Source organism: Megalobrama amblycephala, linkage group LG20 (genome assembly GCF_018812025.1).
Source record: "Megalobrama amblycephala isolate DHTTF-2021 linkage group LG20, ASM1881202v1, whole genome shotgun sequence".
In the NCBI taxonomy this organism is placed as follows: Eukaryota; Metazoa; Chordata; class Actinopteri; order Cypriniformes; family Xenocyprididae; genus Megalobrama; species Megalobrama amblycephala.
Genome location: NC_063063.1, coordinates 3,263,121 through 3,276,140, shown reverse-complemented (window position 1 = coordinate 3,276,140; position 13,020 = coordinate 3,263,121). Strand labels below are relative to the sequence as shown.

General features: G+C 33.1%; 1 protein-coding gene across 2 annotated transcripts in view; it reads right to left on the bottom strand.

Moving 5' to 3' along the window:
• Window positions 1-13,020, bottom strand: part of usp22 (ubiquitin specific peptidase 22) — a 58,336-nt gene that overhangs the window by 1,241 nt on the left and 44,075 nt on the right. Inside the window, exons 6-12 of one of the 2 annotated variants that reach the window (XM_048170176.1) lie at window positions 12,760-12,907; window positions 10,616-10,721; window positions 6,111-6,269; window positions 5,902-6,028; window positions 4,133-4,224; window positions 3,945-4,007; window positions 3,717-3,866 (exon numbers count right to left, since the gene is read on the bottom strand). In XM_048170176.1, the coding sequence (XP_048026133.1) occupies window positions 3,717-3,866; window positions 3,945-4,007; window positions 4,133-4,224; window positions 5,902-6,028; window positions 6,111-6,269; window positions 10,616-10,721; window positions 12,760-12,907 (845 nt within the window). The remainder of the gene's footprint in view (window positions 1-3,716; window positions 3,867-3,944; window positions 4,008-4,132; window positions 4,225-5,901; window positions 6,029-6,110; window positions 6,270-10,615; window positions 10,722-12,759; window positions 12,908-13,020) is intronic. The other variant, XM_048170177.1, reaches the window with a different exon arrangement.

Genomic DNA, 13,020 nt, shown 5'->3' with positions numbered 1-13,020 from the left:
TAGATCTCTTTTATTGAATCTAGAAGGTTTTAATTATATTGCTACATATAAAAGGTATTTTAAAGATTTAAGTGTCAAAAGGACATTCGGTTTAACCGTCCAAAGGCCAATACTACGGAAGAGGATTAGGGCCAAGCAATAATAAAAAAATAAAACCATCTTGAGATTAAAGTTGTTAAATTATGAGAAAAATGTTGTTAAATTACAAATTTGTTCTCATAATTTAACGACTTTTTTCTCGTAATTTAATGAGTTTATTCTCAACATTTTATCTCGACTTTCTCGAAATTTAACGACATTTTTCTCATTAACAAATTTGTTCTCATAAATTAACAACATTTTTCTCATAATTTAACAAATTTGTTCTCATAAATTAATGACATTTTTCTCATAATTTAACAAATTTGTTCTCATAAATTAATGACATTTTTCTCATAATTTAACAAATTTGTTCTCATAAATTAATGACATTTTTCTCATAATTTAACGACTTTTTTCTTGTAATTTAATGACTTTATTCTCAACATTTTATCTCGACTTTCTCAAAATTTAACGACATTTTTCTCATAATTTAACAAATTTGTTCTCATAAATTAACAACATTTTTCTCATAATTTAACGAATTTGTTCTCATAAATTAATGACATTTTTCTCATAATTTAACGACTTTTTTCTCGTAATTTAATGACTTTATTCTCAACATTTTATCTCGACTTTCTCGAAAATGTAACTATTTTTCTCATAATTTAACAAATTTGTTCTCATAAAATTAACAACATTTTTCTCATAATTTAACGAATTTGTTCTCATAAATTAACGCCATTTTTCTCATAATTTAACGACTTTTTTCTCGTAATTTAATGACTTTATTCTCAACATTTTATCTCGACTTTTTTCTCAAAATTTAACAACATTTTTCTCATAATTTAACGAATTTGTTCTCGTAATTTAACTACTTTTTTCTCGTAATTTAATGAGTTTATTCTCAACATTTTATCTCGACTTTTTTCTCAAAATTTAACAAAATTTCTCTCATAATTTAACGAATTTGTTCTCGTAATTTAACTACTTTTTTTTCATAATTTAATGACTTTATTCTCAACATTTTATCTCGACTTTTTTCTCAAAATTTAACAACATTTTTCTCATAATTTAACGAATTTGTTCTCGTAATTTAACTACTTTTTTTTCATAATTTAATGACTTTATTCTCAACATTTTATCTCGACTTTTTTCTCGAAATTTTACGTCATTTTTCTCATAATTTAACGAATTTGTTCTCGTAATTTAACAACTTTTTTCCCATAATTTAATGAGTTTATTCTTGAAATTTAACAACTTTAATCTGGAGATGGTTTTATTTTTTTATTATTGCTTGGCCCTAATCCTCTTCCGTACAATACAGCCATTTCATTAGTGATTAAAATATCTTAAAATGTAATAAATGTATAAATTTTTTTTATTCTGCCATGATTTTATAACATCATATATCAACATAGTGCAAAACGGTATTAAAATTATGTGTAGAAGTCGTTGCTTTGTTATGAGAAAGAATGTCCGGAAAAATTTATTTTATAATGTAATTCGGAATAACCAATATAAAGGGACCATTTTGGATCAAGTCATGTGGTCAATATCATGTGACAGGATGTGACATCATTCAGACGCCTGCAAAGGACCACATGGTCGTGAAGCAAAGTAACTAACTCTCTTTTAACTATTTGAAAAATTCATGTTTTCACTTGATCATACGCATGTCCCGAAACATCAGGTCATTCGGTGCAACCGCTATAAAACGGAAAATGTAATATTTTAAAAACTTGTACTAAATATAAAATGTTTGATTGTCCTTTTGCTATCTAGCTAGATATCAGCCTGTTAACATTGTTTGAAAATATCGTCATTCGATATAACCAAAAGCGTCATTCGGTAAAACCGAAATTTTGAATGACTTTTTTGGTGACAAATTTTGTCCATCTTGTAAAAAATTACAAACACAGAGTTAATTGATTATAGAAACCACATAATCTCATTGTTAACACTTAATAAAACTTAAAAATTAATTATATCTCCGTTTTTTTTTTTTTTTTTTTTTTTACACTTTTAAAAACCTTATTTGTCAATGACCCATATATATATGAATGAAGAGTTCAGATGCAAAAACCCTTTAAGTCCGTCTGACACGTTTTCTTTTAAATGATCATTTTTTTCCCAGTCCCCTGTGTTTAGGTTCAGTAATTTCACTTTAATGGCAATGAAAAGGTTATTAGTCAGTTATTGAAATGCCTTATTTTTCAAAAATATCACTTTAGTCAATTCACTGGCATTTCTTGTGTCTATTTGCCTCTTCACAATGAATCACTTGTTGTTAAGTCGCTGTGGATAAAAGCGTCTGCAAAATCAATAAATGTAAATGTTAACAAATTTGACTGTCTTTTGCTACAAAACCAGCTAAGTCCATGTGTGCTTTTTTCAATAAAGTCTCTAAGACCCTGTCCCAAATAGCACCCTAAACATATCAACTGCAAAGGGGTGGTCACGATCACCTTTCTGACGCCTAAAATTGACAAATGGCACACCCTACGGTCAGCCATTGAAAGTCCACAAGACCGAAAGCGCATAGAAGTGTGCCAGTTGGGACAGAAAATAAGTCCAACTCTTTGGAAAACGAGACAAAGTAAAACGTCTGTTTCTGCAGCAAAAGGAACACTGTTGTGTTTACTTGCTACTTACAAAATCCTGTCATTCCCACTGTAATGATGGACAAAACATGATAAAAAGTTGCAGCTCGGCAATTGAAAGCGGCTCATACGCACACCGTCATGCATCTTGAGATCATACGATTCGATTCGAGTCTTCCGATTGGTTCTTCTTTGCTGACAAAGGTAAGTAGCGTTTAGCGGTTTCTGCCAAAAAAACGGTATTTCTGAATAGGCTGACGCTGGGATTGAGTGCATTTGAAGTATTTAATGAATGTATACCATGTGCATTCGCTCAATATCATCATCTCATTTTTGACGGAGGTGTGTGAACTCTTCATAAATATATATTCTATTTTTATAAGTTACTGTCTGTATATTTTTTTATTAACTTTCACCACCATTGACGGGATTTTCCAGCAATCCATGTTAAGATAGAGGGCGCTGTTACGCATCTTCTGAAAGAGTACAGAATCTCCAGATCAAAACACAGGCGGAAACGAGCGATAAAAGCATTGCTCACGCACATGTAAAATAACGTGATCAAACATTAAACCGCATCAAATCAATCAAAACTGCCTAATGTTACTGAATGAAATGTTGAACCCATGAATAGGAAATGACTGTGAAGCTTTGAGGGTGTTGATGGACTCGATCTACTCCATCTGTGTTTTGATAATCCCATCTGGTCAAGATCAATCTTTGACAAAAATTCAAGTTCTTTTTATGAAACTCACCTACATATATTGAATGTTAAGATATTCATACATCAAAATATTCTGGGGCCCATGAAAGTTTCTGTGAAAACGATTAAAAATATGACTGGAAGCCTGCTTGGTTTATTAATACAGCATAAGCTAACTTTAAGCAAAACATTACAATAAATTAAAATATAGTTATTTCTATTGCACTTGACTTCTAGCTTAATTTATTTGCAAAAGTCCCTAGTTTGATATTTTGCTTTGAATGCAGTGCAGAGCGGCTCAAACACCCACAGTACAGCATGCAGAGACTGACCCTTCGCTGTCCAGAACGTCTTTAATGCTGGCTTTAGTGATAATGGCGTCATCACATTTAAACCACTGGTCCTTGTGCTGCCGGATGAACGTGGTGTAATGGCCGCTCTCCAACGTGCCCTGATGATTCACCACCGCGAACAGAGAATACCTGCAGCAGAGACGCTTTCAGACATCGCTCACAGCAGCAGACGCAGTATTTGGAGTCAGTGATTATGTGTTCACTTACTTGTTATCGTTGTTTAATGAGTCCACTGGCTGCTGGTACTGTCCGTTCATTCGGCTCTCTTTACTGCGGAAGGACATTAGCATTTAACTGACCAAGTCAAGTAATGACACCGAATGCTGCCATCTTTGATAACGGGCATCAAATACTGATGACTGTGAAGATGACAGCAGAAATGAGTAAGATTGTACCTGGAGGCCATGAAGGGCGTCATGTCCAGCTCCAGAGGAAAGGACACGTAGGTGGTGATCTTCCGCCGGAGCTTCGCTGAATGCTCAAACCGCTGGACGGCAGAAAACACAGGAATGAAAGATGCAGACGGGCGGCAGAGTTTACAGAAGCACATTTGAGGAGAGAGAACGAAGGCCAGGCTCGGCCCACGGATCGCCCACAGACCTTCTGATTCAACCAGCTGACGGATTCCACAAAGACTGAGACTTTTTTTTGTTTTGTTTGAAGTCTTTGAACAATATTCAACATTTAGCCGGTTTTTGGGCAGAATGTAAAGTTGCAAAGTACAAATGGACGAATGGACAATATTAACATTCTGTCAGAAAAATGATAATTATGGTAACCAATAAATGCATTGTGATGATGACGATCATAATAATTTGCTATTATTATTATTATTATTATTATTAAAAATACATAATTAAATTAGACATGTATAGAAATAATAAAATTCTATACAACTCTGGGTAAAACAATAAATAATAAAATAATAATATATTAATACAGTAGTAGTATAAGTTATAATAATAATAATAATGTTTGTGAAAAGTGAATTCTGGCATCAACTTTGTTTTAAACAGTAGCATAAAATTTAAATATTTCTATACGATATATTTTATTTTAATAAATATTTATTTATTCTAAATATATTTTATATATTTACAATATATTCTTTACTATATTTTTCATGTAACATTATTTATACTACATTTATTTTAATAATAATAATAATAATAATTATTATTATTATTATTACTTACTATTAATAATAAATCATATTAGGTTGGAAATGTACAGAACTAAATAAAATAAAATAAAATAAAATAATAAAAAAAATAAAATAAAATAAAATAAAATAAAAAAATAAAAAATAAAATAAAATAAAATAAAATATTCATAAAGTAGTAGTAGAAATATTAATAATAATGTTAAAGACATTTGTGAAAAGAGAATTCTGGCATCAAAACATCTTGTTTTCAATAGTACACAGCATTATGGAACTGTAATATTTCTACACATTTCTCATTTAACATTCATCTTCAATATACTAAATATTAATAGTAATAAATACAGGTAATATTAAATGAGAAATGGATAGAAATATTAATATCCTATACAAATGTGTAAAATAAAAATAATAAAATAATACAATAATACAGACATAGTATTAATATAGTAATAATAATAATAATAATAATAATAATAATAATAATAATAATAATAGAAATGTGTGAAAAGTGAAATCTGAAATCAATACTTTGTAATCAGTCTAATTTGGTTTTTTTACACAGTAGTGTAGAATTTGAATATTTCTATACATTTATCATTTAATATTATTATCATCATCATCACAAATTTCATTAGAGAATTCTGTGAATTCTGGCATCAAACTATAATATACAGTATGCACAATGGATATATATTTTGATATTTGCTAAAGATTATATTCAACTGTTATTAAATGATTAGCATTTTAAAAGATTAACTCTAACAGAGTTAGATGACAGATGATTTAAACAGAAATGGGAGAAATAAGCATGCACAATTAAATATATACAATATAGCTCAATATATGCCAAATATGGGCCGATGTTAAACAACAAAAAATTATTAAAACATATCAATAACCATCAAAATAAACATTAATAATGACTAATATATTATGTACTTCATTGTGGATCACATATGATACACTTTCATCTGCAACCAAACACACACACGCACTTACTTTCAGGTGGAAACACGCCACAATAGGAAGTCTCTTCATAGTCAGCTGCTTGGTGGACTCCTGGTAACTATGGCAACCGCTGCATTTGATCTTGGCGCTGCTTCCTAAGTGTTCAGGTCGGGTGAACCTGCAATGCAGAAGCGTGAGTCAGTGGCGGCCGGTGCGATCACAGATACGGGTGTGCTGTAGCGGGACGTGCGCGTGTGCACCTGCGTAAGCAGTCTGTGAGTGTGGTCGCTCCGGTGGGGTGACTGTCTCCGTTCACCACACTGCCATCACTGCCCGGGCTGAGCGGCCAGAACGGGGTGGACGAACCCGGAAGATCCAAGCTAATGTCCCAGAACGGGTCTATTGTCGTGGAAACCCCACTGCAGACGGTGAAAACACAAAATAATCAGATCTTTTTCTAATACTACTAATGCACAACCTGGAAAGAACACTAATTAATTGGCCATTAAAACCTGGCTTGACTAATGCGTCGGCACTTAAATCATCAAGAAACAGTAGGAATGCAATGTGCATAATGCTAAACACAAGGTGGCGCCGAGGAGGATGTGTATTTAGCATTCTAGAAAACAAGATGCATAGACACCGGCTCTGTTCCAAAACCTAGTGAGCTGCCTATGTAGGGACCAGGGAGCATTTTAAGGCAACATTAATGTAATGGCTGTTTGAAAACAGATAATTTATGCCGCCTAGTAAGATGAATTCAAGGACAGTATGCATTCTTGAATCCAAACCCAAACTGCATTGAAAACATAAGAGATGCTGAATAAAATCAGAGAAATGTTGATTGTGCACCTAATTTGTTCAATACCAAAAAGAACAAATGAGAAAAAATGTAATCTAATTTAAAACAGGTTATTACTGTGTACATTTACATTGACTGGAATCTTGCATCCGTTACCAAATTCCACTAAAATCAATGGTGCGTTCAGTCTTAAAGCCCGTTCAGACCTATAATGAGAACTATAACAATTACTATAATTATGGAATTTTAATAATCAGCTTAATTCTCTGAGAATAGGGAAGTCCACACCACTAATTTAACAAACTATCATTGGAATCAACAATTTTTTCCTGCTGATGAACGATAAAAACATAAGGGCTTTACACACCGCACTTAACCCCGGGTTATCGTCGCTCTAAACACCACTTTTAACCCTGGGTAAAGGAACGTTTTACACTTATAATTTAGAAGCGGGGTTAGCATCAGCGTTGCCAGATTTTCACAACAAAACCCACCAAGTTGCTATTCAAAAATAGCCCAATCGCATTTCAGGGTGGTCCCCTTGTAAAAATCATGCTCCACAGGGTTAAAAACAGGGTTCCCCTGGTCAAATTCACATTCCAGGGGCTAAATATCATTTTTATTGAAATGAATTTTAATTACATAGCATACTATTACATTTTATTACATACTAATATTATGCATTGTAAATTATGCAAAATTACAGCATTTAAATGGTTCTCCTTGCTGTCATACAGTGTCTCTCTCAGTGAATGGGACACAGATTTTACTAGTAAAATGTATATAATGAATAATATATGTGTCAGATAATGTTCTTAGTCTTTTCTTCCTGTGAGAGAGACTATAATAATTTACTATGAATTAAATTGAAATCAAATTAAATACAATTTATTGTGTAACCAAAATACCAATAATGGGCAAAAGAAAAAGAAAAAGCTTAGCGTGTGACTTTTAATTATAAACAAGCCCGAAATACACCAGGACTCTTATTTTGAAATGGCTGATCCTTCAGATTCTTATAACCGTATAAAACATTTTATATAAAAGGCCATGAAGTAGAAATTGTAATAATTCATCAACTTGAGTTCATTAGCAATCGCTTGGCATAAATCTGCGCTTTGATCACTTTGAAGCAGTCTGAAGTGCTGTTGCACGAGCTTGTAGAATGTGCAACAGCGCCCCCTTGTGACTTTGCAAAATGCAGCGCCAGTGGGAATGTTAGCGGGAGTAAACAGTTCTGACGCACACTGAACGAGCAGGTACGAAACGACTAAGTTAATCGATCGCGGATGGTTTCATTATCTTGGGCGGATATAAAGTATAAGAACATAAAAATAATAAAAGCAAAAATGTGTGGCGGCGGTTAATATACCTGGGCGGCCCGCCCAAGTAACGTCTATGTGTGGGAAGCACTGTAGTTGTCAAAATGTCCATCGTGTGGAGTATCTCACGTAAATACAGTCGGTTATGGCTTAAGCGGATGTAAACATTTGGGATATGTGTCAGTATCCATGGATTCAGTCTTAAAGGGACCATAGCCTATATTTGTCATTAATGTTAATCAAACAACAAAAGATGTAAAATAAATGTATACATGGTAAATAAACCTACTGTATCTGAAAAACAAGTTTATTTAATTTGTATCTCTATAGTATTTGTTGTATTGTTTGTAATTTGTTTGTAAATTTCTTTTTAAATAACAACAATTATATATATTGGTAATTATTCCCTTTGAAGGTTATTGGACACTGAAATTTTTGTTCGTCGAGTTTGTGACATAAAAATTATTACTTTTTTCATTAGAGTAATAATAAAGAAGCTGTCCTACATTCATTAGTCTCACTGTGTTGTGCTTGGAAAACTGCAACATCAACAAAAAAAAACAAAACAAAAAAGCGAGAGAGAAATTAATAAACATATAGGCATCGTTATCAGCGAGTACTAGCAAAAAAAAGTATCGGTACTCATACTCGGTCCTTAAAAAATGGTATCGGTGCATTCCTAGTTTTTCACATTGTGTAAACACGCTAGACAGACTTGTGTGACCGTTGCGCTCGCTTCTTGTGTCTTTAGCATCGTCTCACGCATGACACGGCAATCTAAAAATGCGGTACTCAAGTTCAAATGTGAGTACCGCAATGTTGCTTTAACACTGTTGCCGTGAGTTGTTTTTCATGTCCATGTTTTCATGTTTACTCTACATTATGCAAGACATTTTAGTTAGACTAATATGAAAAGTATTTTTTTTACAGCGTGCAAAATTGATAAAAACATTGCTATCAGATGTTATTTGAATTATGTTATTGAAATGTAAAATCAAGAGTACTAGAATGTTTAGTGCCTACATAAAAAAATTGCTTACTGAGTGAACTGACTTAAAGAGGACCTATTATGCGTTTTTACATGTTCATCTTTCTTTAGTGTGTAATGTTGCTGTTTGAGCATGAAAAAGCTCTGCAAAGTCACAAAGGACAAATTATTCTCTATATCAGTGTCAGTGTTTTTTTGAGCTCCCATTGTAATCTAGAGTTTTCTTCCAGGAAAAAACATGTCAAAATATTCCTTGTTTAAATAATTCATATGCAGAATAAAAGGGCGGGGCCTGGTTGAGTTCAGTGTTTCCCACACATGGACTTTACTTGGGCGGGCCGCCCAGGTATAATAAAGGCCTCCCAAGTATATTTGGAGACACAATTTTTCTTTTATTATTTTTATCATCTTATACTTTTATATCCGCGCAAAATAATGAACCCATCCGCGTTTCGTACCTGCTCGTTCAGTGTGCGTCAGAACTGTTTGCTCCCGCTAACATTCCCACGGGTGCTGTATTTTGCAAAGTCACAAGGCTTCAGACTGCTTCAAAGTGATTCTCAATCAATGAAAAGCGCAGATTTATGCCAAGCGATTGCTAATGAACTCAAGTTGATGAATTATTACAATATCTACTTTATGGTCTTTATATAAAATGTTTTAGACTATTGTAAGAATCTGAAGGATCAGCCTGCAATAGTACAGACATTTCAAAATAAGAGTCCCGGTGTATTTCGGGCTTGTTTATAATTAAAAGTCACACGCTAAGTTTTTTCTTTTTCTTTTGGGCATTATTGGTATTTTGGTTACACAATAAATTGTATTTAATTTGATTTCCATTTAATTCATAGTAAATTATTGTAGTCTCCCCCACAGGAAGAAAAGACTAAGAACATTATTTGACACATATATTATTCATTATATAAATTTTACCAGTAAAATCTGTGTCCCATTCACTGAGAGAGACACTATATGACAGCAAGGAGAACATAGGAAAAGGATAACCATTTAAATGCTGTAATTTTGCATAATTTACAATGCATAATAATGCATAATATTAGTATGTAATTAAATGTAATAGTATGCCATGTAATTCAAATTAATTTCAATAATCAAAATCACATATTATTTTTGTCACATGTAGTAGACCATTTTTGTGCCGTGGGTAATAGGAGGATTTTCACCCGGCTACCACCGCAAGTATATTTCAAACCTGTGGGAAGCACTGGAGTTAGTTAGTAGTGTGTTGAAACGGGTGGTTATGGTAAGGGGCCAATCACAACACAGTGCACCAGCTGACCAATCAGAGCACATTGTGCTTTTCAGAAGGAGGGGCTTCATAGAAACAGAGCGTTACTGACAGACTGGGAAGAGAGGAGCTGCAACAATGGAGAATATGAGGAAAATAATCAACATTCAAACATGAAAACCTGTTCTAGTTAGAGCACAAAATCTGTAGAAAAGCCCCTTAAAAGGGACTTAAAATGGCCTTATTCAGAAAAAACGAGCAGTCTGTCAGTTCATTCTTGCATACATCAATACATTCAATGTGTCAATTTATGCAAGAACAGATATATGAACAGTTGACACAGATGTTCGCTCTGCTCGGTTCATCTCACACACAAACACACACTGTGCTGCGTCTGGTCTTACTGGCAGACTTGGCAGGTGACGTCAGACTGCAGGCCTCCTGTGAAGATTTGGTCAATGATGCAGTTGCAGTGGTTTGGGTTGTTGGCTTTTTTCCCATTGTCATCTCCTTAGCGGACATGGAAGCAGCATATGAACACACACACACACACACACACACACACACACACACACACACACACACACACACACAGAGAAAGAGAAGGTCTGATTAGAAAGCAGCTCTCGGACTGCTGCAGAAACACCCCTCCCTTCGGTTTCACACTGCAGGAGGAAGAGTGAGGTCTGTCTACCGACTCTCCATCCATATCCTCCCCCTCACTTCCTCTCGGTTTGATTCTTTCAGCAGTGAGCTGTTCCTCCTCGCTCTTTCGTCTCCGTTTCTGAACGTTTGCTCCCGTCGCCCACCGACTTCGACCCCGGTGCGTACAATGCGACAAGACTCTCTCGTTCGCTCGCGCACATGCGCAAGTTCAGAGCGGAATCAATATTTTAAGGAGGAAATGTTTCACGAATCTATACATGAATAACAAGCAGATCTTATGTGAGAACCGCTGACATGCTATTAAAGCACGCTAAAGGGATCTTTATGAAATAACATGCATTAAATCTCAGTGCTATCTGACAGATGATCCAGAATCATTTGAAATAGCTTGCAGTATGTTAAAGGAAGAGCTGCATGATTAATAGAAATAAAACCCAAATTGTGATATGGCTTAACGCGATTATAAACCTGAAATGCTGTGATTTAATTAAATAAACACATGCACTGCATGTTTCAGAGGAAAATTCTCCTTACGAAATTAAGAAATTATTAGTTTTGTAAATTTAAAGTTGTACTTATAAATAAAAAAATAATAATTTGTATAATATTTACAATTTTACATATTTACAAATAATAACTAATATTTCTTAATTTGTCCAATATATTTAGTAAAAAAAAAAAAAAAAAAAAAAAAATGTATATTATATATATATATATATATATATATATATATATATATATATATATATATAAAATAAATAAATAAATATATATTAATAATAATAATAATAAATAATATCCATTATTATTTTATAGTCATATTGCTACATATAAATTAATTATTATTATTATTATTTTTTTTTTCTTAAATGCTCATTTTTTTATTTTATGGTGTTTAATAAATCTTGTTTCATATTTTTATTTAGTAATACTAATGACCATAAAATAATATTTATTATTTATCTATTATCTATTATTATTATTATATTATTATTATTATAATATAGTCATATTGCTACATAAAAATGAAATTATTATTATTTTTCATAATCTTTTTTTTATTTTAGTGTTTGATATTTTTAAACATTTTAAACATTACAGTGTTTAATAAATATTGTTTCATATTTTTATTTAGTAATTCTAATAACCATAATAAAATAATATTTATTATCTATTATTATTATTTTATAGTCATATTGCTAAATGAAAAAGAATGATTATTATTTCTTAAATACTTTTTTTTATTTTAGTGTTTGATATTTTTAAACATTTTAAACATTACAGCATTTAATAAATCTTGTTTCATAATTGTATTTAGTAAAACTAATAACCATATTAAAATATATTTAAATCACAACTGCAATTTTTATCAGAAAAAAAGTTTCTAATTTATTCATTTTATATATATATTATATATATTTGTGTACGTTTCTTGATGTTAAAATGGTTTCACCATCATAACATTGTTTTGTTTGTTTGATAATCCCGATCAGTCTGACACAGCAACACCAGCTCCACCAATGGCGTGATTTTGAGGCGGGGCTGCCATTGTTTGTCCAGCCAATGGCAGATGATGTGCTGCAGAAATCACACGCTTTATATTTAACAGTTCAATCTCAATTGCAGAGAGCCTGAAATGCATTCTGTTCCGGCTTGTCTTGCTTCCCGACAGCCGATTAGTCCTAAAATACAGCTGTCACCATTAACACGCATCACGAAGCGTTATTTCATCATCTTTCCTGCTCGATACCTCCCATTTCATCTGAAAAGCAGTCAGGTGGAACTAATATACTTAACAAGCTAATGCTGCGTTTCATTCGATTCGGAAAGATGGAATTAGTTGATTGGCTGCAGTTGATTGGCGTCTGATTGGCTGCAGTACCTTTGCAGTGTCTATGCAGCACATCCAGAGCAGCGATGAGGAACTCGTGAGCGTCCTGCTGCTCGTATCCAGCGAGGTGTCGTGCGTGAGTCCAGACAAGGTGCAGCAACCGGAAGGGAATGTGAGGAGAGCGGTGACCCGAGTAGAACTACGGCAGAAACACGGAAGACACAAGTTTTAAGACGCCACATGTGCAATGAGTACAATACCAGACAAGAGTTTTGAACGAACTTTTGAAAGAAGGCTACATTTATTTGATCA